Below are 27,966 nucleotides of genomic sequence, written 5' to 3'. Positions count from 1 at the left end.
TACGTCTCAGGTCGATTTACGAAGAGGGTGTGCGAGAGTTCATAATGTTAGACTGTAAGTCTGACTGAGAAAGCAAAGCACCAGACGAAGCTGCGCGAACTGACGGACTGACGCGCACGAGAGCATGAGGAGCAGCAGTCAGTGTGAACGCGGAGCAGCTCAGCGCGCGATGAGCCCAGCGCACAACTCAGCCCTGATGCTCGGGGTGCTCCTCATCTCCTGCATACCCATCACCACAAGTAAGTCATGCATACAGCTCTCCTTTTACTCGAGTAATGTCTGAGGAACTTAGCTGAAGTTTGGTGGCCTATTACATTTAAAATTAAGTTTATCTGTTAAAATGCTGTGTGTTTTACATATATATATATATATATATATATATATATATATATATATATATATATATATATTTTTTTTTTTTTTCACATATATTACTCACAAAGATAAAATGTGAACAATGTATATGTAAAAAATGTAGTAGAAATTAGTCTTTATTGTGGCAAATTAAATGGATGGAATACATAAATACTGAAACGTTAAAAAAAAAACAACAACAACAACAACTGTTGCTCTCCACCACTGCAACTTCTGCCTTTACGTTGTCTTTAGACTGACTTTTTACTGATTTCATGTTTGAAAATAATTTTGATCTTTATTTTAGATTTCTTGCCTGTGGTTCAAAATGTGCTTCAGTAGTGTGTCAGTATATAATAAGCACGTCATTGTGATGCATTAACTAAGAGCTACTGTATACAGGGCAGTGAATTCTGTCATAGTGCCTTGTTATAGGCTGAACTAGTGAAAACTGTGGGATGTTTTCCCATTAACTTGCGTAATCAGTCTAGGGTAAAGAGTGTTATGCATATGATTCCTTTTGTGGATTATAATCATAACACCACAAGGATTAAAATGATCATCTGCTTGATCATCTGCAATATTGCAAAAAAGAATTCACTCAATACACCAAGAGCTATATTATCAAATTAGATTCAGTCACATAACTGCTAATTATGATGTCACTGAGAAAAAAAAAGTATTATTGTACAGCGGAGACAATTTTGACAGCAGTGATGTCACAATAATTTGAATAATATAATGACAGTGTAAGAAATGGCAGAAGATTTTGGCATGTATAAATGCCAGGAGTTAAATGCCATTTATTGATATACAGAATTATACCGTCAAGGGGGACATGAAGAAACAAGTTTGCAATAACATTAGATTATAATTTTTTTTTTCATGTTAGGGTAGTGACCTTACTAAGGGTGTTGTTGTTTTTTTTTTTTTGACAAGTTGTTTCTGTGGTTGTTTTTGACTAGTGATCTCACTTATTCTAGGTCTTAAACATGTCCCACAAATCATTCACAGAAAACACCTTTTGACAATAATGGTTCAAAAAGGAAAGCCTGATTGAGATACCCATATACACTCTCAGAAGAAAATGTACGAAAGCTGTCACTGGGTTGGTACCTTTTCAAAAGGTACACTTTTGTAGCTTTAGATACTAACATGTAGCCTATCTTTAAGGTACTAATTTGGACTCTTTAGGTAAAAAAAAAAAAGTGCCTTTTGAAAAGGTACAGCCCCAGTCGCAACCTTTGAACCTTTTTTTCTGAGAGTGTAGATCTATATACAAGCTCAGTTAAATTGGATCTTACTCCTTTGAGGGAAGAGGTAAAAATCAGCAAAACATGAAAATTGATATGCAGGGGTAATTAATTTCATACCTGTACAGCTTATCCTCACAAGGATAACAGCTGTTAAGGCTTCTAGATTGATTTCACTGGCAGTTTTGTGATGCATTTGCAAAGAAACCTCATGACAATGAAAACAGCTTTAGAAATGATACAGAAGTCATAATAAGATTTGATAGTTACCAAATAATTATGACCAGTGGAGACTTTGTAATTATTAAAAGTGCCTAAAACTATAGAATGCTTGTCGACAAAATACCTTGATTTAATTGTTTATCTTGATCATATCCCATGCAAAATTAATGTTATTAAACTTAATTGTACTTGTAACACTGAATATTATTAATGGAGTTTATGTAATAATGATTTCTGCATGAATTGCAGGTGCTCCAGTGCTCTTGAATCCATCTTCAATAGAGCATGAGCAGTTACTAACCCAGGTGTGTATGATTCACTGTCAATAAATGTACTTATGAGTTCTTTCATTTTAACCATATTAACTCTCCCAACATTCATTAATATACACATTTCCTCAGAGACAAAAGTTCATTTTAAATGAATTATCCCATAATGCCTTTTAACTTCACCCTCTAAGGTGATGATTACTTCTTTGTTTACATATGCTAACTGCTAAACACTGGGATCTAGAGGCTGGCATATGAAACCATAGTTTAATGCATGTTTATGGCCATGGGCTTAAATGAACAAAGCAACATGTAAATGATATGTGATTCATTTTGAGTTTGCACTTTGTATTTGTTCTTTGAATCTTCATTTATATAAGCCCCAAATCTTCAACTGCATTTCTGTCTTTTGGTGTAGATAACTGATCTGTGCTCATTCTACCTCTCTGCAGACCCATCCTTTAGAGTGAGTAATGCAGAATCATTGCCATTTGCAATAAATATACTAAATTATGTGTGTCTATGAGAAAGCAAACTGAGAGTGAATTATGGTATATAACTCTTGTGCTAACAGTCGGTTAATTGTGCTGTGAATCCCAGTTAAACAGTGAATTATGCTCTGAAATGTTTCGATGGGAATTCCTTTAAAATAAATTAACAGTGTTAACAATTTCAGTACAATGCACCTGACTCTTTCGGCTCAGCCGCAAATGTTTAACACTTGTATTGTGTTCTGGACATTTTGACATGGAGGTGGTTACCTTTTTCAGAAGATTTTAGTTAAGTCAATCTTTGTGTCAACTTGTTTTCTTTCAGTTGGAACAGGTTTTGTATTTCTCTTTGGAACTGATTAGTCATGGATCTGAAGTGAACATTGCCAAAATGATCCAAGCCAAGTTACCTTTATTTTTAAAGTGCTTTATATAACAGAATCAGTGATGAACCTCACCAGATACAGTAAGACAAATTCTGCTGTAAAGCAGCTGTTGCAAGAAAATATTGACTTCATTCAGTTAGAGTCAGTTTAGTTTAATTATTAAAGTTCAATAATCATAAAGTTACGTTTGGCAATAAACAGAGCAAATGAAGACTGTAGTGTTCAGCTCAAGTGAGTTCCATGTTGATTCATTTCAGTTCAATAACAGTTTATGTTGCAAAATTAGTTAATTATAAAATTATTTTGTTAATTATATACTGTATGAAGCTATTAAGCAGCGCTACAGAAAACCTGATTCACAAATAATGTTTTTTTTTTTTTATTATTAAAAACTGAGGTGCACACACTCAGATCAATGAGGCCTACAACTAATCAGTTCCAAGAAGATATACAAAACCCATGCTAATTGAAGGAAAACAAGTTGGCAAAAAAAATGTAGTTCAAAATGAGGTAATAATATAGGATAATGACAGGTTTACAAGCATAAAAAAGGAATTCAGGAACACTGAATTAGGATTTTAAACACAATACAAGACTTAAACTGTCCTTAATCCATTTATGTTTCTTTTAACCTTTTTAATCTGCCAGACATCTGATGTGCTGGAGGACCTGTGTTTCCTAATGCTGGGATCACTGCAAAAATCAAAGGTGAATATTATTCATGACCACACACAATCAGCATGTGCAAAAGATTTACCAAACATTCTACACATCACCGCCAAACTTTACATATTTGTTTATTAAATAGTTGTGGTAATTTGATTGTGCTTTGAGTTAAGAGTCAGTGTGTAACAGCCTCAACTAATTTCACCATATTTCAATCCATTCCACAGACCCCCCAAATCACAGCATAAAATATGAAAAACTAAATAAAAAATAATATTTCTGTCTGGGTGAACTTATCAGTGTATTAATGTATAGAATAACGAAAATACAATTTGCTTCGATGCATTATCTATTGTTTTTTGTACATGCAGGAGCTCACAGCTCGAGAGACCAGAAAAAGAGTGAGTATGAGACAGTAGCAGTCTTAATTTGAGGTTGTGTCTTCAAGCACATTCAGTGCAATGACAATTAAAAGGCATCATAACATCAGCATCCTTTTATCTTTGTCTATTCATATATGTTCTATTCATGTAATTGTTTTTTGTACATGGATCTTTTTATGGATTATGGTTTTTATGTTTTTTCATGTTTCTGTCTGTATTTATTTGTGGTGTTTGTGTAACTTCTGTTTGTGTGTTTGGTTTTGCATTCGTGTGTCTGTACCTGTTTGTGTAGTTTTTATTTCATTACACTAAACCGAATGGTGCAGGATTGTCAGATGGGACGGTAGGTTTCCTCACGGGTTGTTTAGTGTCTGTTGCTTTTAACACTGTTGCTACGCTGCACTGTCTCCAATAACACACTCAACTGTGTATTATAATTAGGGATATAAAATTCTTAAATACTCATTAAATAAAGTGAAGGAGGTGAATGAAATAAACTGTGTTTTAGGCCACTGCACAGTTCGCTTCTGGGCCAAAGTTATGGAAAATCAAAATGCAATATATAGCCACATTCCCAGGAAACTAGTTATAAGGGATAATGCAAAAAATAAACTTTACATTAAATTATTGTATTTTTATTGTCTGATTTTACTTGAAAACATTAGCTTAATGTTTCCACTAAGTCTAATCATTCGGAGATCAAGTGTAGCTTTAATCGATGGGGAATAAATAGCAGACCACTCAATGATCCTTTAGTATTTAGATGATTTTTTAGATAATTATTATCATTCTACTACATAAAACTATAGTTACTCTTTAGTTCCCATTGCATGCATGTAACCTCTGATATCCTATGATTCCTCCTTGACTGCATCCACGCTTATGAAAAAGAAGATAATTAAACCGATATTGTGTATTACTTTTTTTCCTAAAAATATTTAAAGATGAAAAGATTTTTCCTTGAAATATGAGATTTTTTTTTTTTTTAATCAACATCAGAATTTGGGCAGCGACTCACAAGAGAAGCTAAATTAATCTTAAGGTAAATTTGTCCATATTTAATTATTTTGTGTTGATGCCGTCAGAGGAACTTTTCAGTGTCTTTTCCCTCCAAACTATCCATTCTTTGCATATTCACCACATTGCATCTTTAATAAACGTGTATCATACAGACATTTCTTAATTAATTTTACAGTTAAAAATATTTATATGCCAGGTTTGTGATACATTTTAAATATGCAATCAAATGAACTGCATATTTGTAACATCCCACCGCATACTGTATGTTGCCATGTGCTCTGGCATGGCCTGCATGTGATTGCATTATACTGAGCATCAATGCACTGTGTGTGCAAAATGAACACTGAGTCGCACTGAGGACAGATGAGTGTGAGGAAAAAGTACTAGATGAATCCTCTCTGCGACCCCTGGCCAATCCCCAGGAACAGATGTTCATGGTTTTCATATCTCTCCATGTCTGTCTTCATGATATCTCTCTATATATGTGTATGTGTCAGTCTACTGTGTTGCACCCTCTTCTGGAGCTCATACCCCATCTCGCCAGAAGAAGAAGCAGGAGAATGAAATTAAATGTATGTATCCTGCATGCTTACCTTCATTAGCACTGTGAGTATGACACGCTGCAAAAGCAATATTTAGTTTAGGTAAGTGCCAAGAAAATAAATACTGTAAGTACTGGAGGATTTATATTCAGAAGTAAATTTAGCTGTACTAAACATAAGAAATAATAATTCTTATGTCCCCTAATTCTCTTAATGAATAGTGCATACATTTTTTAATTAGTCCAGTCCAGTACTGTTAAATATTAAAGCAACTGTATGTAGTTTTGTGTATTTAAAACGTATATTTCAAGGGAAGAAACGACACCTTACAGTTGCTTTGGTAATTGCATAAATAGTTGATAAAACCAGAATAACTTTAGACAGATTTTCCTGGAGAGTGACTGAAGTGTCTCTCTGCTGCTTGATGAAATGCCATATGCGGTTTGATAATATCTAATCATGACTTAGCTCTAGGGCTTTTTTTTCTGACCATCAGTAATTGTTGATTTAATTAAGTGTTAAGTGTTAATTATTAAAGTACTAAGTGTTAATTATTATTAAAAGAGACAGAGTGTGTATGTGTTTAAACACCACATACTGGACAGCATATCTTCCTCTCTCTATCTTTCTCTGGTTGATGCTGGAAATATTGATATTAATGTATGAGTCTTATTCACAAATTAATTATTAATTGTTTCATTTTTGAATTACATATGGTACCATTAAAAAGTTTGAAGTCGATAAGACTTTGTATGTGTATGTGTACGTGTGTGTTTGAAAGAAGTCTCTTATTCCCACCAAGGCTTCAATTATTTGATCAAAAATAAATTGCAATTAAAATGTTAAAATGTAATTTATTTCTATGGTGACAAAGCTCAATTTTCAGCTTCATTACTCCAGTCTTCAGTCCCACATGTTCCTTCAAAAATCATTAAAATATGCCAATCTGATGCTCAAGAAACATTTCTTACTATTATGAGTCAGTGTCAAAAATGTGTGCTGTTTAATATTTTTATGAAAACCATAATACATTTCATTTTAGGATTTTTGGATGGATAGAAAGTAAAAAGGAAAAAAAAACATTTTAAAATAAATCTTTTGTAAAATGTCTTTAGTCTCACTTTTGATAATTTTAATTAATAATAAAATTACAAAATATATCACTGCCCCCAAAATTTTTATTAATAATAATAAATGATAGTTGTATACAACTATATATATATATATATATATATATATATATATATATATATATATATATATATATATATATATATATATATATATATATATATATATATATATATATATATATATAGTTGTATACAATACTTTCATTTTTATGTATTTGTACTGTATATATAATAATATATTAATGTACACAGTATATATTTAATATAGATTGAATTTACTACATCTAGATTAAATGTAATATTTATTTCTGAATATAACATTCTTAATGCAATACTATTTTTAATATTTATCTTTTAACTTTTTTCATTGTATTTAAAGTATTAATTTCTGTATTATGTAACCCATGCTTGTGCACATACATGGCTGCACGAGGCTGACATGTGCATGCATGAGTTTGAGTCCATCTAATTTTATGTGGAGGATGTGAAATGGCTCAACCTTAGATTAACTGCTCCTGTCCATTTGTGAGGTAATTGTACGCTAAAAGTGTTATTGTGCTATAAGGGTAAAAGACAAAACTGCACAAGAGTAAATGATGACTGCCTCACTCTCACACGGGAAATGGTCCTGATGGATTTTGTTGGGTAGATAAAGCTTTTTAACCCCTAACAACACTGCCGTCATCAAAGCTTTGATTCATCTGAAGAACTCTGATGATTGAGTTAGTCAAAGTTGTGTACAAAAGCAACATCAAAAAGTGTGGTGTGATCTTTGGAGCACATCTAGAACAATTCCTTCTGTGCACAGGATGACCTTCAAGGGCCCGGACGGATCCAGAGCAGGGGCTTCTTCCTTTATCGGGTAGGGTTTTATATATTATATATATTTGTGAGTATTATTTATTGTTCAGCCCAACAAGGAATGTAATTATCTTCTTTAAATCGCTGTGCTGGTGTATGAAAAAAAAAAAAAAAATCAGATTAGTGGTCAGCCAATATGTATTTTACAAAAGTGTGAAATTATTACTTTTGGTTCCCTCCGATCCTACATTATTTAGATGCTAAATTTTTCTGTTAATTTTCATTTTAGTTTGTTTATATTAGTGTGTTTTAGTAATATAATTGTTTTTATTTCTCTGTAGCTTTAATTTATTATTATTTCAGCTTAATGTTTTTTTATACTTTACTATTTCAGTTACATATTTGGCAAAGCAACATTTCTTATTTTTTAAGTTCTTTTTTTTTTTTTTACTTAATGTTGTATATATTTATGTCAACTTTATTTTAATTATGAATTAAAATAATTATTAATAGTTTTAGTTTGTTATAAACAAGACTGTGACATACAGATTTATTTCACATTTTAAATATACTATTTTATCTTGTTGCTTGAACAAAAACAACAAACAAACAAAACACTTCTTAGTAAATATTTTTCTTTGTTCTTTTCTGTAGCCACGAAATGGAAGAAGATCTGATGAGTATGTGTAAAACAACAAAGAAATGACAAACCAGGTATTTAATATTTACAAATTAGAAAAATCTATCAAAGCTTCTTTTTCAATGTGTTTCCTACATGTGTTCCAGGTTTTGAGTCACATTAATCTCACAGGACTAAAATACAGAAAAACGAATACACAAACTCATATACATTTTCAACAGGGCATTTGTGTTTAATGGCATTAGAGCATTAAGAAGTGAACTTAAACCTGCAAAAACACTTTTTATCTTTACTAGTGTATCTGTTAATGTCTTAAAAACACCCATTTTCAGCCGCACCAGACCCCATCGCGCAGGTGTGCTGATCCAGAGCCAGTCAACCTTGAAACGTCACGTCACTCGTTCGAGAAAACACCCTCTATTGAATTTTGATGTTGAATGTACAGACAGAATCCAAATCAAAGTATTTTATCTGTTAACCATTTCTGTTTGTGTAACTGTGCCGTGGAATTAAAAGCATTCTAAAATATTTCTTCATTGTGGCAGTGTGATTTTGACCAAACTCACTGTATGTGTTTTACTGTACAGTATATCTACCTTATTGGATTGTTACCAAAGAACAAAGAAATAAAACCTTTTTTCTCTCCATTTATTGATTGAAAGCACGAGTGTGACTCTGGTTCATTCTCTCTTTTCTCTAGATGAGTGTGTGTATTGGTTATCCTGCTATCTACAATGATTAGTCAAAAAGCTTTAATCAGCCTTCACTTCCGATCACTGTCGTTTTAATTGGATTTGTACATCTAAACAGCATGTTTCATGCACTGCATCCTTTCTGATAAACATCTCTTTTCAGTTCTTTATCAGTTTACCAGAATCTTGCTTATGGTCTATTGTTCTCATAAATACATATAATGTATTTATTAAGCTGTTGTCATACTGTGAGGATGAACTGGGGCCTGAAATAATGAAGTAGGTTACGTCATGGATCGTGACTGCATTTCATTTAAGAGACTTGTGACACAAACTAAGAGTGGGAAGATGAGGAAGATCCCTTCACCGGTTCTAGACAGACATACCTAGAGGGTACGACTCAAAACTCATTAGTCCTGTAGTGGGTGTTTTGTAGGGGGCTGGGTGTGAAAAAGGTTTGGGGTTGTGAAAAAATGTCGAACGCAATCAGTCCGAGGGTATGAGAGGAGTACTTAAATGAAACAAACACTGGACCTGTTCAAGCTTATTTTGTTATAGACTAATTTGGGTTAGAGACAAAAACATTGCTAGTTAGGTGTAAATTGAAGTGACAATGAGGAACTGAGATTACTTTCTGACACTTTTATTTTCTTGAAGGAGATACATTATATTAGAAGAATAAACCTAATTTACCAATACCAAAAGAACTCACTTGAAATTCCTGACTGCAGTTTCATTTCTGTTTTCTAAAACATTATGTCAACTATAAAATAACCAGTGAATGTCAATTATTTATTTTTTTTTAAAGTGTGCTAAAGTGTATCTTATTCCACAAGGCAATAAAAAATCATAAAAAAGGAAAGAGAATTTCTTAGTAAATGTACAAATTATTCAATATACGTTGTACATTGTTTGCAGAGCCACACTCTCAGAAAAAAAGGTACAAAAGCCGTCACTGGGGCGGAGCCTTACACTTTTGTAACTCATTAGGATTGGACTAAAGGATGCATATTTGTACCTTTAAAGCACATATTATTCCCTTAAGTTTATACATTCGTTTCTAAATGTAATGCGAGGATTTATATAAGGTAGAAATGGAGTCAAAAAATATGAATTTAATATGATAATAGCACCACCGTGTGGTTATTTTCCCACTGCATGATAGTTGACTAAAGCTTTGCTCCACTTGGTGTCACACGATCTCCACTCATAATATTAACAGCACCTGGCAAATAGTCTTACTGTTTTTTACTATAGAAATGTAATTACAATTTATTCTTCGTCATGAAAATATGGTCAGAATAATTGGCACCCTTGGTAAACATGATCAAAGCAGGCTGTGAAAATAAATCTGCATTGTTAATCATTTTGATCTTTTATATTTTTTTAAATTATAATAATGTAACCTTTCATTGGAGAATAAGAATTTAAAATGGGGGGGGGGTATCATTTTGACATAAATGTTTCTATTTAATACACATTGGAAACAATGGTACCCTTTTATTCAATGCTTTTTGAAACCTCCATAACAGCTCTGAGTTTTCTTGAGTTTTGATGAGTTTAGAGAACACCTGATAAGAGGTCTTCATTCAAGATGTCCAGGACCTCCAGCAGAAATATAGGCCCACAACATAAAAAATACAGCAGTATATTTTATTGTACACATGGGGTACGTTTTATCCCTGTGTGCACCAAACCCATCTTGAGTGTTTGTTGCTAAAAAGCTCATTTTTTAGTTACATCTAACCACAACCAAGCCAGTCTCATTTTAAGTTCTAGTCGTGTCTGACAACTGAATATGCTGGGGATTGTTTTTGGATGAGAGCATTTTCTTTTCTTGATTAATTTTTTTCTTGAAACCCTTCCAAACAATATGTGGTGTAAGTGATGTTTCTGCATTTCTCCAGCTGTGTTCCTCGCCACTCAAACGCTCCTCCTCACCATGCATTAGGACGATATACTGTAGACACACTTCCTCTTTCAGGCAGATTTGTAAAAAAAATATTGTTGATTGGAACTTCTTAATCATTTCCCCGATGGTGGAAGTGGGAATTTTCACTGCTCTAGCTCTTTTCTTAACGTCACTTTCTAATTTGTGAAGATTTGCTGCACATCAGAATTATATTTTTTGGTTTTTCTTATTGTGATAGATGGCCTTTGTTTTCCCTCCTATTTATATTTCTGTGAAACAGGAAGCCATGGCTGGATAATTTCATGCTCATAATCATCAAGGTATGCCCAAAGTTGTAAAGATCAAAATTATTAACAATGCAGGTTTATTTTCACAGCCTTCTTTTATCATATTTACCAAGGGTGCCAATAGCCTAATTCTGACCACGACTAAACTCGAGTTGTAATTAGGCTATAAGCTAATAGTTGTAGGTCTAGTAAGTAGTGACCTTTTAACAGGCTAAATAATAATTAGCAGGAAAACACAGCTTGCAAAATATGCAAATCGCACGAAAAGCGGTTTGATTATTTTTTTTTAGCCTACTATAAACAGCAGAACTAGGGTCTTATCATGCTGTGTTAAACCTGAACAGACATCAACATTTACACACGTCTGTGCGTGCTTTCTACCACACTGATTTGTATGTCACTGAAACATTTACATGTTTTCACTACGGAAATTAGTATGGACTCAATGCAAATTATGTAGGTTTTTATATAGCCTTTAACAAACAATGTAAAATTGCCTCGATGCATTTCCCCCCTCCATACGTGTCTCGTTTAAAAGCTATAACTTTTCTTCCACCAATGTTCTTAAAATAGCCATGCAACAAAACATTCGCATAATCTTTCTATTGGACGACACAGCTGTCATTCAACGCGTCAGCACTAATTTCGCGCGCACGGTAGAGGTTTCAAGATCGGTTGACGTGCGTATTTGACCTAATTGGCATTCGGCCAAAAGAAAAGGCGACACTACTGGACACGTGGGCCAAAGATTAGGAACGTTTGTATAACATAAAATTCACACCGAAACACAACCATCAAAAGATAGCGGGGTATTGTCTGTTTTAAGTTACTGAAACTTTAAAACCGCCACGGAAACAGTTAATTTGGACCACTTAAAAAAGAAAAGCGAAAATCACTGTGTGCGCTTCATAAAAGACCACACCTGAGCAATATACCCTATATAGGCTATAAATAATTTCAGAAATGTCAAGCATTTTACAATGAATTCTTCCAAAGACGCTTTAATCTCGTTCTCCCTCGCATTTGATTCGAAATATGTGTTTTGCTTTTTCTTACGTGTTCTTCACTTTCACAAGAGTCTCATGGATTGTTGGTATATAATAACTGGAATTCATTTTCAAAGTGTCTGCATTGTTTTTCGGCTTTCCCAATTGTGCCTTTTTTAACATAATTTTTTATGCATTATATTAACATTATATGATTTATTTATTTTACTTATGAATTTTCGGTTACCTGTGTATGTTCCTAGTTGTGTCTGTTTTTATTATTATCATTTTGCATTTAATGTACAATTTAATGTTTTTCTTAACATTTTTATACTTTATTTGATATAAATGAGTCGTTTTGGTCACTCTCCGTGGTCTGCTACGTTTAATTCCATTGAATAACTTTTCTGTTTCTTTTTTGTGAGCTGTATTCTATACAGTAACAAGCAATTTAAACAAAACAGCTCTTAGGATGCTCACATGCAAAGTAGCAGCAGAGAATGTCTAATAATATGTAGACGGGCTCTGGTAGCAGCCAGGTCTTGCTGCGTGTTGCCAGATTGTGTGGGATTCTGCTATAGCCTCACTGCGCATGCGCGTGGAAAGCCTGGGGTAGGCCCTGCTGTTTTTCTAACTCTAGTTCAATCCTACACTGCCGTCTCAACCAAAACAAGGCGTAAGAAAATCCCCCTCCTGGACGGCAGATAATCGAGGTAAGAAACCAAGCGGGCTTGCTAGATACCATTATTTTAAGACAGAGCAGCGGAGCTCCAGTGTCGCATTTGTGTCGGATTTGATACAAGCGTATATGCGGAGGAAATACGGTGGTGTGTTTTTAATGCTTGCCTGGGAAGAATCCGAAGGCCTGGTGACCTACATTTGTTCTAGCCTAGTGAGGCAAGGGGAGTGTACGATGTTGCGCTGCCAAATGTTCGCAACCGATTTAAAGTCCGGACATCTCTCGTGCATCGCATGATTTAGTTCATGCAATAGCTAGATCTTTGTGGCTTCGCCTTTATCAGCTATGCACGGATAGCCCTGTTTATACTGATGACGCGCGATTGTCAGTCTGTAAACTCGCGCTTCTTCTTCAGGTCATATTTGAATGTGTTTCAGTGAGCATATCGATCAAATAAATCGGTGTGAGCTGATGCATGAATATCTGCCCGTAATCGTGAATCTACTCGTTTATTTTCTTATGCAGCCTGAAGGATTCGCTGTGATTGCGACTCCGAGGATGGGAAGTAAATCCAATTTAACCTGATCATTTTATCACTGCTCCGGCAGAGCAACCTGTAGCGAGCTCGGCTGAATATGTATATCCCGTATTCTTTACTAACCACAGAGTGGAGTAACCAGCCGCACACAGAATTAGTTAACACCTTGGAGTTTTTGTCATTTATTCCAGCTTTGCATGTCGTCCGGCTCTATTTAATTATCACGCGACCGGGGAGAGAAGAGACAGAATAGAAGATAATACCGGTAATTAACTGTTTTTATCTAAACAGGTCGTAGTGCACATATGTTTGCGTGTATGTTTCTTCTAAATCTTTGAATTTAATTAGAATAAAAAGGTTCCTTCATACCGACTGACAGCAAGAGGTGTTTCGGTTTCTCTGTGAGGGTGAATTAGGGTTATTTGACGTTGAAGCGGCATTCCTTATGGACGGTGCTGGAACTGAATGGACGCGTTTAATTTTATATTTGGTGTATCTCGTGTCTTATTGGCATTATTTAAGCATATAAGCGCCCTGCTAGAGTTGTGTCTGATAACGGCGCGTTCCCAAATGCCTAACTTGTCTTGGTCGGCAGTTTACTAGGTTTTGTCTACATCACTGAGGCAATAGGAAATTAAGCCTTTGCTTTTGAATGTTAGTTAGGCTATGCACAAAAATTGATTTATGCAGTTATAATGCAGATTAAAAGTTGCTGTTAAGATGTATTATTATACATGTATTATTTGCAGATTTATAAAATAATAATTATAATCTCTTTATTGAGTAATTCTATTTTTTTTTTTGTATGAACAGTCAATGAATTAAAAATGTATTTGTAAGTAATATTTTCCAATATACTTCCCATTTCTGCTGAAACTGGGATTTTGTAGATCAGTGGATTCATCCATGGCTCCGCATTAACAGACAAAATATGACTTCATGAGGACTGGTAAAATTTGCATTTTAAGTTCCTTTCTTTCTAAATGTAACTTAATAGCTATAAATCAAAAGTGCTCCTGTACATCATGAGCATGGACCAAAAAAAAAAAAAAAGGTTAAAATTAACACTTTACATCTGGATTTTAATAATAAATGGATATGTCCCATCCGTCCCCACTGTTTATGGTGTCTTAATTTTTAATTTAGCTCTGGATAAGGTACGTTTGTTTATCACTCTATTGTTTTTCTAATCAGAAAAACTTGTGAAAAACTGTGTACACGTGAATAATGAAACTACCACATGATTCCCATAAAAGGAATCCTAGAAAGGTTGTTTTTCACCTTCATTTTGATCAACACCAGTCCTTCACTGAGGTGGAGAATGTTTTTCTCACAAGATGGTTTTCTTTGGCAAAGCAGTTATTTGTCAGAACGTTATTCCCTTTACAAAAATGTACCTTAGTAACCATCCATTTCATAAAAATACTAACGTTTACTGTCATGATAAATTATAATTAGTTTTGCTAATGAGATAATCATAAACCTACCATGTTTCCTGTGACTTTTTGAAAATCTTTGTGGTCTATTTGATTTGTTTGTATGTCCCCATTGTATGAACCTTTACATTGTTTGAACAAGTTGAGTCATTTATTGAATTGGTCATGAAGTTTAAGTCTGCGAGGGCATTCTGGGACAAATCAACTGCAATGTCACCCCAGCAAAGTCATGCCCATCTGACTTAACATGTCTGGCTGATATTGCTTTTGGCAGCATTTGTAGATCTATTACAACCCTGCTTTGGCTGAATTGCTGGTTTACAACTCTGAGTTTTGTTTTATGTATTAAAGATATGCCGCTCACAGTGTAAGGTAGGGGTGGACAATATGGCTAAAATATCATATCAGGATTTTTCACGCTTTTGTGATTTTATCATGATTCTTTGTCACGTTGGTTTTAATATTTTGCAAGTTGTCAGAGCAGCACAGCCCAACTAATTTCCCTTAGAACAAAGCCTAACAAGGTAACAAAATATCAAATAAAAAAGAATGGCAGATATTTAGACCAAAAATGGGCAAAGATAAAAGTGGAAAATTTAATTTTAATAATTAAAAATAAATTATTAAAAATGAGAACAAAGATACACATTACAAATACACATACAAATAAAATAAAAAGTGCTTTATTCTTCAGGTACAGTAGATGTATTTTGCAACAAATATATTTAAACAAATATAAAAACACTATATAGGCTACATTTCACTGTGTAAATTATACATTGATTTTTATTAAAGCAAGCAACTATTTAAATATTTTTGGTCAAGAGCAGTGAGTGGTTTTTTTCTTGGTGTTTTGTTTCATTAACACAATTCTGTCATCGTTTAATGACTCTTACATTGTTTCTTTCTTCTGTTGAACAAATGTTATTTTGAAGATTGTGGGTAACCAAAAAGTTGCTGGTCTCCAGTGACTTCCATAGTATTTTTTTTTTTTTTTTTTTTTACTACTACTATCAATGTCAGCGTGGACCAGCAGCTGTTTGGTTACCCACATTCTTCAAAATATCTTATTTTGTGTTCAGCACAAGAAAAATACATTAATACAGGTTTGGGACAACATGAGAGTAGGTAAATAATGACAGAATTGAAATTTTTGGGTGAAAAAAATTCTCTTTAATGACAAGCTGCAGCATGTTTAGTACTATTAGGGAGCGTTTCAATCAGCTCCCTAGCTCCTAATCTCGTGAATCAGTATATCGTGTACGAATCCAGGAACTGGTAATTTCCCTGACTACCTGCATATTGGGACAGGGATTACTCAATTTCTGGCAACATGACTATGTACAATGTCATCGGACAACATTGTGGAATGTCACTGGTATTAATTAACAACAGGCAGGAACAATCTCTTTTTAATATAATTTTTTATTCCCTTAAAACACACTGTTCTGTTACATGTTGTCATAACATTTCAGCGAATATTATCTAGATGTGTTCACTACTTGTCTAGCGATATAGATTTATGATGGAATATACTTAAAAAAAATGGTTTGTCTTTTCAAATCTTCTATTGTTTGTAATTCAATTTATGGAGCTGGCTTGTGTGGTTTATGTTTTGAGCTTCAAGATTTGTGATGTGATTTCCGGTAAGGGTGCATAGTGTGCATCGATGCTCCCTAGATTTTGTGCTGTATTGTGGGATTTTTTTAGGGAGCAAATGTTCCAGTGCACTGGCAGGATTTTGTGTTTGAGACAGACCTTAAAATGGTCAACTCCCTGATTAGAGTCCTACTGAACTAGAGAGCTGATTGAAACGGACCCTTAGTCTGCTATCACTTTAAGACCTGCACGCATTTTTTCTTTCTCTCTGCCGTTTACTTTCACTTTAGACATAACAACTGTGTTTACATGTTAGCTTTGTGTGTTTTTGACGGTATTAGTGCAATCAGATGTGAAAGATAACTTCAGTCCAGTAATCTGGTGCTGTTTGATAGGCTTTTTAGTGTATGTGCATGCAAATGAAATGTTTAACAGTGTGATTATGATGTGTGCACGCCAAAAACGAATCGAATAGTCGCCAGAACTCCAACTGATAAAATGTGCACTACAGCACTAAGATATTTTTCAAAAGAAGATCGTGGAGACACTTTAATCGTCCACAATCAAAAATCGTGATATCGCACACTCCTAGTGTATGTGAGCTGTAAATAAATGAGGTGTGTGTTTGTATGTTTAGTAATTAAACTGTTGTGTAGGATGGAAAGGCTGTATAGAGAGCACAGGAGTCAGGCAGGTCACAGAGTGTGTTATTTGTAACAAGACCTACCATTCAATGGTTTGTCACCAGGAGTGTGAAGTAACAAATTACAAATACTCATGTTACTGTAGTTAGGTAGTTTTTATCAAAAATGGTACAAATCAGTAGATGGTACAAATTCAACATGCCTGTTTATATGCATAAATGCGAAAGGTTACTTATACTCAAACCTAATTAGTTATTAAATAGTTATTATAATTTGACCTAAATGAAGGCCATACTTTTCTGTTTATTAGATAAGTAAGTTACAATGAGAGTACTTCTTGCATAGTGGAAATTGTGATCAGGATTTTTTAAAATGGATGTTTACTGTTACTTCTCATGAAGAAATTATCAAAGAAATGAGACGTTAATATCTCATTATGTGGTCCTGTGCGCGATTCAGATCAAAGTCTTTGGTTACATTCAAAACAATCTCTTGGGTTAAGGTTTTGATTTTCTGAGAAAGTGTTTATAATACTGGGAAAAGTGTTATGGGTGATGAACTCTGTGGTTTGGGATGTGGAGGCTGGGCATTAAAGCAAGCATTGTAGTAGCAGAAGCAAACTACACATGGTGGTCTTGGCTGTGCACTTAAAGCGTTTTTCTGGTCAGTTTATCTTGCGGACATGGTCATGGTTTCTGACGTCTAAGGAGCATATTATTTGATAAATGTTCACACATGAAGAATCTACAAACTGTTAGCTAATTACAAAAAACAAACAACATATTAATAGTGGTGAACACTCTTGGAATGTATGTTGTGTTTATAATGAGGAGTCAATATTATGCAGCACAACTGTTTAAACATTGCTCTTAATAATAATAATAAGAATCAGCATATTAGAATGATTTCTGAAGGATCATGTGACACTGAAGGAATAATGATGCTGGAAATTCAGCTTTACATCACATGAACAAAAGACCTTTAAAAAATGTTAATTTAAAAAAGTTTTATATTACTGTTTCCTATATTTTGAGACTCCTTTTAAAAAGATTAAACTCACCCCAAACTTTTGAATAGCATATGGGATGCTGTCTTTTGATTTCTGTGGTCTAAATTTTAATCATACCTACTGTATAAGGTCCTAAAGTATAAACTTCTGGCCCCCCAGCAATTCTCAAAGAGCACAACAACAGATCTTGATTAGCCTACCTTGATTTGCAAAGATATCGTATTGTACTTGAAAGGCACTACTGAATACGTAGCTGCTGACACAATGCCGTTCTGACCTTGTTGGCTCTGTACAGTGTCAGGCTTTTGATTAAAGTGTGTTCATTCATGGAGCTATTCACATCTGGACAGCACTGTAATCAGTAAAAAATAAATAATTAAACAGTATAAAATAAGTATAGGATATGAAGCAAAAAAGTCATTCACAATAAGATTTGTTTCATTAATGTTAGTTAATTAGGCATCGTAAAAATTATTTTATTGCATTTTTAAAATCGGTCAATATTGTTTATGATATGATCATATGTTATGATATGATAATTGCTGTTTGTTGGTTATAATAATCGTATACAGTTTATAGATAAAATGATAAGATAAAAATTTATCAAATAATAATCAAGATTATAATTCAAAGCCACAATTAATCATTCAAAGTCCACTTATGTTATTCTGTGTGCTTAAGATATGTTTTCCCTTTCTACAGGTTTTCTTAAGGGTTTTCCACTTTCAATTTTGGTTTTAGTATAACATTATAATAACATGCATATTTTTTATTTATTTTTTTTTATTTAAAGAGGAAACAAATCCGATGAAAAATCCCCCAAAATTATTTTTGACATTTGTGTCTTAATACTATAGAAAAGCAATACGTTTTTCAGTTTTTAGTTCAGTTTTTCAGAGTTTTCAGCTTGTTTATCTTTGTATAAAAAACGACATGCAGTTACTTCCAACAATGGTATAAACATCATATAGTAAATTGTGAATCGCAATTACAATTTAAAGTTAATAATTGACCATTATGACTTTTGTCATAATTGTGCAGCCCTACAGTAAATTAATAAATGCTCATAGTATTGTTCAACATTATTTCATAATACTTGCATAACTAATGTTAACAAATTCAAAATAATGTGATTTTGCCGAAATGTCTGAAACCGATGAAGACCTTTTAAATTAAGCCATGTGGTCATTCTTACTTCCTCAATTTGTGCAAATGACCTTAGTTATGGATGTACCAAGAGATGGAGGCTGACAAGTGCAGTCTCACCACTTCCTGTTTGGTCTTGGCTGTTGACTGGGGCAACCAATCGTAATAATAACATTATATTATACGTTTTTTTCCCTCTTTTCTGTCTTTATCTTCATAAAGGATTTAGTCCCCCCCCCCTCCATTAAACTTACCATTGAGCTTTTTTCTATTTGTGCCTTCAGTTTATTTATAGACACATTCGTTTGCGTACTTTGGCCATTTGTTAACATTGTTAATTGTGTGGTATATTTGCACAGTTTTAAAGTGCCCCTATTATCCCATTTCAAATATTGCCTTTCATGCAGTGTGAGTTCCAACATTCACTGTATGCACTAAAATCAGTCAAACAGAATGGACCATCTGACCAATCAGAGTAGGGTAGGGTTTCTTTCGAGAGACTGAATCTTAGAACTGCTTCGAATGAATTGTTTGAGAATCGCTGGAAAATTAGGTGATATTATATGCATATTTTTAGAAAATGAAAGCATTTTTTTGAACTTGCATGCATGTAAACCTATTGTATAAGACTCCATAATAGGGGCACCTTAAATCCGAATGCTTATTAGGCCGTTAGCTGATAGTTCTCTATTGTTTGCTTTCCATTTGAGAATAATTTTGGGTCAAGAGGCCATCTGAGCTGTTGTTCTATTGCATGCCGCAATTTATAAGACTCTCTGAGATGGTCTTTCCTGCTTGCCAAATGACATTCAGTTCTGCCCACATAGATACCAAGGCCTCTAATGAAAATTAACTTTCCATTTAGAGACCTTCAAGCATCTTGTGTCCATATCCACTCTGCAAATTTCAGTCAGTCAGAGAGCGATGGGAATGATAGTTTCCATTCAGCTTTTGTGTTCGATTAGTTTGATTAGTAATTGTTCAGAAAACTAACATTTTATTGGGTGGTGAAGGAGTTTTCCACTGTCATCCTACATTTTCTCCTTGCTCTTCAAGGGATGAAACTGAAGCTGATATCAGTTTGGTTTGGCAGTCTCAGAGGGACCCTATGGGCTGATGCTTGGTGCCAGCTTTGTGTCCAGAGGGATATGTGACTATTGTGGGAGTGTGGGTTGGAGTGATGAGTCCTTTTGGATGACCAGAGCTCTCAACATCCACCCACTCCACCCAAACCCGCATGCATGCATGACTCCCTCTGCTCACTGTACACTCTCGCGCCCTGCGTTTCACATTGGACTCCACTTCAGAGAACTGTGTGTGTAAGATCAAAAGCATAGTTAACTGGTCAAGGCAGTTATGTTTTAAAGTCGTGATGTAACGGAAGTAGCGACTGATTCTTTCTTCAATATTGTTGCATACATACAAGTGAAATGGATTTTTGAAAAGAAAAAAAAGGTTGGACAGGATCTTGGTCCGGTCCGTTGGTTGTTGATTCGATGATTCAACTTTTTGCAAGAAAAGACTTCATGTGAATGATTTTGATCTGTAATTTTCACCAGCAGATTGAATATATAAAAATAAATCATAAATAGTGCCAGTGGTAGCAAATGGAACTGCAGTTTGTGCAAGTGGCATAACCACTTTTCTATTGGTTCAATCAATGGTATTGGGGCGGGGATGTTTATTTGATTTGATTAGCCAGTGGGAGTGTATGAAACTTCATTGTTTTGTTTTATTTTCTGTTTGTTGCCACTTTGGTGCAGATGGTAACCAGTTAAAAAAACAACAACATTGTAAAAGCTTTACAACAGTGTTTACAATGATTTCTTCCTGGCCATTGTTAGTTCTGGTGTAAATTTGATTTACCGTCACGTGGACTCAATAAAGCAGTTTTATCTTTGTCATTCTAAATTTGATGCGTGATCGCTCTTTTGGTTCCATATATACAGTAAGCAGTTGTTTGAATTATCAGATGCTTGGTTTGTTGGATGTAAACCAGTTGGCAAGGATCCATCACCTATAAAGTCAAAACACTTGTAAAATATAGATAGCATATCGCAGAGGAATACTAGTCCTGTGTTTTCATCAGGTTGGGTCATTGGTGGTTTGCCAGCAAGGGTTTCATCTTTTACAGTTTGCCATTTAAGGACACATCACTAATTTAACATTTAGCTTGAACGCATATAAATGCCATGAATTTGTGAAGTGAAGATGAATCGTAAGCATTAACCGAGTCGCTTCACTGTTGATGTGAATCATTCTTACTGTGTGAGTGTAAACAGGACTGAAACCACCTGAGACCAAGTTGTTAGGCAAGTCTTTAATGTAAAGACAACTAGATATTTTTTTCTTTTTGGTTGGTTCAAGTTTATTTTTATGCCACTTTTGTGGTTTAAACTTTAATATTTTTTATTTTGCAACAATTATAATATAAATTATAGTAATTGTGATTTATTATTATTATTTTATAGTCATATATAAATAATCACTGTTTTAGTCAAATTGTAGAGCCCTAAAAAACTGATTGTGACAACCTGGTAAGTTTGCAGGTTTTTCCGTACTCCTGGAAGTTGTGTAAGTCAGGCAATCATTCGAGCTTGCCATGTCAACTGTAATTGCCTTAGCAACCATCGCTAATTAACAGTTTTTCCTAAACTGTTGAGAGGACTCTACACGCTAACCAAAAACCTCTTCATAAGACAAGCCTATTTTTCTTAATTATTTTAAATGATAAACCATTATAGGTCACCACTGAATTAAAAAGGCAGGCTGTATTTTGTCCAGCCAGTTTGCTGATATATATTTAGTCACCAGACAGCTTAATCCAGTGCCACTAACAGCACTAGAATTGCTGTGCGATGTCCCACTAGACTTGTGGTGACAGTGGAGCCCGGGTGAAGGTCCATTTTATTCTCTTCTTTTGTCTTGATTCAAATGGATTTTGTTGTAGTATTTGGATAAAACCTGAAAAATGAATAAATGTTCCAGGGATTGAACCGGCTCCTTCGGTATTGCCAGCCAGTTGTCATCCTGTGATATTTAGGTCTAAGATTTCCCTTTTGGGTTGGACTCGATTTATGATTAGAGGTGAAATGAAAACAGCAAGATGTTTAAATGTAAGGACAGTATTTTATTTCACTGCAGCAGAAGCCCAATTATTTGGGTTTGTGTGTGCGTGTGTATGTATGTGTGAAGACCCAAATGTTTTAGTTGTGATTTCACCTCTAATCAGAACCTCTGGGATGAGCAGAAAAGTGAGCGGGTGGACGCAGAACATTTCTTATAACTTGACACAAATTCCACACAGCACACGCACATATAAACCATGACCTGGATTGTTGACACTTTTCAGTGCAGAATAATAGTCAGCAAATTGTTATAAGATGCCTTTAAAATATTCTTAAAGCTAACTTAAATAATCACCCAAATCCTCACAGAGAGCCTGCTGTCTTTTATGGTTATATGCGTTTCAAATAGTTTTGTTTGTTCTCAATGATATTGTCATTTATTTTTTAATTGTCAGAAAGTGAAGTGAGAATGCTTGAACATTTATTTTTGCCTTTGCAGGGTTTCCATCACCATTGGGTTTGAGGTTTTTTTTTTGTTTGGAAGTAAAGCGCTCAATGACAGTCCACAGAAGCCCTTCTGCAACCTTCCCAACATAAAGAAGGTAAGATGGTGAAAAGTTATTATTTTTTTATTTTTTACGTTTGACGGTCCGCAGAATGAACACAATTCAAGGACATTATTGTGGCAGGTAATGGAGTTAAACATTAGAATGATAATAGTTGTTTTTGGCCATTTCATCACATCCATGGCATGTTAAAAGTAATTCACATGTCCTGTGCGAATGGCTCCATAGTCATTTTGTGTCACCTTCATCTTGTAATTATAATATGATGGCCTGTGTGCTTATGACAATGTTGTGATTTTCTTGTTGACTGCATCCAATCTTGCTGAGGTCTGAGTCACTTAATAGCTTAATAACCTGCAAGCCCCAGAGATGAAACCACAATTGGCTGAACTGGAGAGAGATGAAACATCGTTGATTTGTGAGGAGGATATATTTACTTGGTTTTATGTATTTATGTATGTACTGTATGTATGTATACACTGTTTGCTTTTCAAAGAGAATGGCAACTGCAGTCTGTAACTAAAGTGCAGAGCTATAGAGATTTTTAGGGAATATATAGATATATATTTGTTCAGTTTTTTCCATCATAGAGACCGTTGACAGAGGGATTGGAACTAGTGCATGACAATCCAAAATAAACCTCGTCTTCTGCAGCTCTATGTGTGTGCAGCTCATTGCAGTGAAATGAATTAAATACAATAATAGAAAGTGTCCAATAGAAAGAGTCCAAAAAGAGTCCAATAGAAATCTTTTGTAACATTAGTTAAGTATCAATTTTATAAATTGTATTTGATTGCACACAGTTCAATTAAAAGTGCAAAATGCAAAGCAAAAAAAGAAAAAAAATAATGAGCTAAATTAAACAAGCAGCAAAAATGCTATTAGAGCTCTCCAAAAAAATCCCTGTAACTCCATGTGGTTAGTGTGCTTAATTAATCTTTAAGGAAACGGTAAATGGTATAAAGGCCATTTACATTCCAGTGCTGCTGTAGTAGGACTGCTTCCTCATTGTTATTCAGATTTTGCACAGCTGGTTTGTGTTTTTTTTTTTTTTCCTCAGCCCTGCAGTGTAATTTGCATGAAGATACAATGCTTGCATTTGTAAGTGATGTGTGTAGCACTAAGCACTGCTTCTGTATTTTCATATGGCTGGATGTGGCTGCAGGCTACATGACTGATTGGGGATTCAGAAGTGAGGAAAAACTTCCCTGGAGATCCCACATACACACACTCCCCCGACTCGCTGTTTCCAGTGATCTCAGTGTCTAGGCTTCAAACCACCTCACGTCACACTCATCTCTTTGTTGTTCTCTCGTTAGGGGGAAAAGAGGTGATTGTGTACTAAAGAAAAGCGAGGAATTGGAGAGGCCGTATGACTCGGCAGAAATCTCCTGCCCTCCATAAAAATGCAGTGTGTCATTTTTAAGACCCGCAAAAAAAATTTTTTTTCTCTCCAAGGATGGCATGGCTTTGCTGACGACAGGCCTTCATGTCAGCTGTTATTCTGTATGCTAATTTTATTTTCTGGCCACTAAAGACTTTTCGCAAGATATTTACGCATCATGTAAGTGTAGCCCATGTATATAATGTGTTAACGTTTCTCCAAACAGTTCTGATGACTGTGGGGGGAAAAATGTTGGTTATCAGACTTGTTTTTTTGTAGGTTTAGATTTGGTAGATTTTAAAATTTGGTAATAAGTGAATAAATTAAAAATTAAATGAAAAAATATAATATTTATATAATATATATATATATATAATATTTATATAATATAAATTAAAAATTAAATGAAAAAAAAAAAAAGATTTAAGTGAATAAAAATAGACAAATAAATACAACCAAATACAGTAATAAGAGCTAAGTTCTTATTTATTATTTCAAATTCAGAAACACATTCTGTTTAAACAGCCCCTAAATGTGCATGTCTTCAGGAAATATATTATGTCAGTGATGCTTTCCAACTGCTAAATTATGATTAATTATGTGTTAATATAACACTGTATCTGGTAAATTGTTGAAGTGTAGTTCTGTTGTATTTCTATATCTATCTATCTATCTATCAATCTATCTATCTATCTATCTATCTATCTATCTATCTATCTATCTATCTATCTATCTATCTATCTATCTATCTATCTATCTATCTATCTATCTATCTATCTATGTATATATATATGTGTGTGTGTGTGTGTGTGTGTGTGTGTGTGTGTGTGTGTGTGTGTGTGTGTGTAAAAACAAGTCTACTTTTAAATGTAATTTCTTTATGGAAGGTAAAAGCTTGTGACAGTTACCAATTAATGCCCAAACACAGAAAATCCTATCGTTTGACATTTCAGGCGATTCAATTATGTTTGCTTACTTTTATGTCTTCCAATTGTAGTTCTACTGGTTGTTTTTAATTATTTGTTTACTACAGGTTTTAAGGAAGCTAATTGTATATTTATAGATAGATGAGTAATCATGGCATGTGTATATATAGGATATTACATGGGGTGTGTTTATGCCATAGTTAGAGAAAGGTGGGAGGAGGGCATGATAATGGATCATAACATTCACTCTGGTGCTTGTTGTGTGCTTAAATGCTTGGGTTAGTAGTTGATTTGTGTAGCATTTATTATTTTGCTTGATCTTAATGAGTTAAATAAGGTATTAATGAATGATTAGTGGATTATTCAGCTCCTCCATGGCGCCTATTATTTATGTATTCACATGAATGTTCAGATGTGTCCGTGTTCTGAGTCATGCAGGCGTAACAGGTGAGTAAGGGAGAGGAAATAGGATGTTTGTCTGTGTTTGACCTGTGGACACAATCAGCCACCTTTAGACTGGGAGAGGCTCACGTGAGCTCAACAGTAAATCAGCAAACAGGTTCACACGTGAGGCCTGCAAACGCTTTCACACTATGTCTAATGCACGTACCAGTGTTTATTTATGAACAATTAAAGTATTTATTCATAGTTTTATTGTTATGTTCCTAGTTTTAATTTTAATTTAAAAATGTTTTAGTAATTTACTTTTTTTATTCAGATGTATTTATTTGTACAAATGTGTAGGACTTATTTCAGTTAGTTGTCAAAGCGACAGTTATTATTTTCAGGTTTTTAAGTTTTTATATATAAATAAAAAAAACTAATATTTATTTTATTTCCTCTTTATTTCAATTACAAAAAAAAAATTATCTAAAATTATAAGCCTCATATTTCTGCTTTTAAATCATCCAAAAATTGGCCCCATTCACCTCCACTTCCATTATAGGTACTTCACAATGCAATTATATATATATATATATATATATATATATATATATATATATATATATATATATATATATATATATATATATATATATATATATATATATATATATATATATATATATATATATATATTATTTTTTATTTTTATTTTTTTTTTTTTAGAAAATGAGGGAGGAATCAATATTAAATTTGTGATAATCAGCATTTTTGAACAACTGCTGCTGATTGAGCTTAATTTGCAGAACCTAGAATATTCCTTTGCCCTTTTTTATATAATAATATATAAGTAGGTTGACCTCCCTGAAAAATGTATACATTGACTCTGTGGCAATATCAAAACATTACAATTTATTTTGAGCATCCCAACCTGCTGGATGCTACATTTCTCAACCAATGGCGTGACGATCTCTTTGACCGACCAATGGGAGGAGTGCTTGAGAAACCTGTTTTCAGTTCTGTTTTGGAGACATTATCTTTCCATAGTATGCCAGTCCATATGCTCATACACCGCAATCAATGTATCACCTGCATAAACCAATCCAGATCTTCTCTGTTAGTTCAAGCATATCTGCTTTAATGAGCAGTTTTGACATCTTTATAAGCCACTTTATTTTGGCTCTAATCTTCGTTCCATTCTTCCGTGCTCTCTGCCTCCCTCTGGCTGGGATCACGGCTGGGCACTTGGCCACTCAGGGCCAGCAGTTGGCTCCTCGCCGTTTCTCTGAAAGACCAGACCAATGGCAACAGCAAATCCACTGTGGGGTCCCCTGCCAGCTGCGTTGTGAGGCCCTGCCAGTGGAAAGCAGTATTGCTCAGACTTTTTCCTGTCTGCAATCTGCTGGACATCATGCTAACAATGGGCGCTTTTGTGAGATCCATGCAGCACACAGGCTTGAGAATGACTGCAAGCTCACAGAAAGTACTCTTACCCTGGGAAATCTGAAAAAAGTGTCCTGGAAGTAACACAAATTACCTTTACTTGGTGATTATCATGTGCAGGACAGATAATTGACACAGAGATTAGGGATGGCCACAAATAGTTGGAAATAACTGCCATACCTGATTGTGAAAAACAATTGACTTTTTTTAAGTTTGAAAAAGTCCAGCAACTATTTATTTTATTTTATTCTCCGACCATTAATAGTGCATCCAGAATGTGCCTTCATCATCATCAGTCAGCCCTGAAAAAATTTCTTATTCAGAATTTGCTAGTACTTTTCACAAAAATATCACAAAGAAACAGCAGGTAACCCATTGAAGTAAACATGAAATTTCAAAGTAGTCAGAATGACCTGACACAGTTTAATGTGTGTTCCTCATGTTATTAAAGAGTGCTTATCAAACATTCGATCCTTTAAAGTTTTCTTACGAAACACATCTGTAATAATGCCCTCACTGCTTCTGGGTTTGTCTCTCTTAACCTCTCACTGAACTGTATTGAGTAAAACGATTTACCTGTTTGTACTTTGGGGTATTTTATTTTTAGAGGTTGGATTTTCTTTTACCTTTCATAGTTTTGTTAATATTCTTTATGGAATAGGGCATTTCACACAACACTGGTCTAATCTGACTAATTTTGACAAATTAACTTTTCAGACAATAAAAAAAAAAAAAAAAAAAAATATATATATATATATATATATATATATATATATATATATATATATATATATATATATATATATATATATATATATATATAAATACAAATAACCACCAATAAGCCAATAGTAATTTTCATGTTATTTTCATGCTGTGGCCAATAAATGACTGATATTAAAATTAATTTACTAGTAAACAAAAATAAAAACATTATAAAACTGAGTAAGTCATTTTAAATGCTACAAGTAAATTTAGGCTAGACAGCATTATAATATACAGCAGAAAAATGGGTATTCATTTTTTTTAGATTTGCTCAATTTTATTAAGGGTTTTTAGGGGTTGAACATATCGTAGTTAATCCATGATCCGTATGGACCAGGCCCC

The 27,966-nt window shown here is 34.1% G+C and overlaps 2 protein-coding genes across 6 annotated transcripts in view; both read left to right on the top strand.

The window, feature by feature from the left end:
• Positions 1–11: 11 nt before the first annotated feature.
• Positions 12–8,795, top strand: LOC113062755 (neuromedin-U). 5 transcript variants are annotated; one of them, XM_026232713.1, is made up of 10 exons: positions 13–239; positions 2,079–2,134; positions 2,517–2,564; positions 3,624–3,683; positions 4,013–4,042; positions 4,317–4,367; positions 5,542–5,616; positions 7,528–7,581; positions 8,175–8,234; positions 8,493–8,795. In XM_026232713.1, exons 1-9 carry the CDS (start codon positions 125–127, stop codon positions 8,208–8,210), a joined length of 525 nt encoding a protein of 174 aa, XP_026088498.1. In that variant the 5' UTR covers positions 13–124; the 3' UTR covers positions 8,211–8,234; positions 8,493–8,795. The 5 variants fall into 5 exon arrangements, with proteins under 5 accessions (XP_026088501.1, XP_026088503.1, XP_026088498.1 ...); XM_026232715.1 differs by lacking the exon at positions 4,317–4,367 and having other exon boundaries at positions 14–239; XM_026232716.1 differs by lacking the exons at positions 2,517–2,564; positions 4,317–4,367 and having other exon boundaries at positions 12–239.
• Positions 8,796–12,590: 3,795 nt separating this feature from the next.
• Positions 12,591–27,966, top strand: part of LOC113063324 (circadian locomoter output cycles protein kaput) — a 53,492-nt gene continuing 38,116 nt past the window's right edge. The window contains exons 1-2 of the mRNA XM_026233635.1: positions 12,591–12,750; positions 22,656–22,758. The gene's annotated coding sequence lies outside the window, so the exon portion shown is untranslated. The remainder of the gene's footprint in view (positions 12,751–22,655; positions 22,759–27,966) is intronic.

Source organism: Carassius auratus, chromosome 45 (assembly GCF_003368295.1).
Source record: "Carassius auratus strain Wakin chromosome 45, ASM336829v1, whole genome shotgun sequence".
Lineage (NCBI taxonomy): Eukaryota > Metazoa > Chordata > Actinopteri > Cypriniformes > Cyprinidae > Carassius > Carassius auratus.
This window is presented reverse-complemented; position numbering and strand designations above follow the sequence as displayed.

Bases quoted from the DNA above. Each gene is read 5' to 3' on its own strand.
- LOC113062755 (XM_026232713.1), top strand. From the start codon at position 125: ATGAGGAGCAGCAGTCAGTGTGAACGCGGAGCAGCTCAGCGCGCGATG. The intron at 2,135-2,516 runs GTGTGTATGATT...CTTTTGGTGTAG, and splicing joins ATGAGCAGTTACTAACCCAG to ATAACTGATCTGTGCTCATT. The intron at 4,368-5,541 runs GTAGGTTTCCTC...TGTATGTGTCAG, and splicing joins CAGGATTGTCAGATGGGACG to TCTACTGTGTTGCACCCTCT.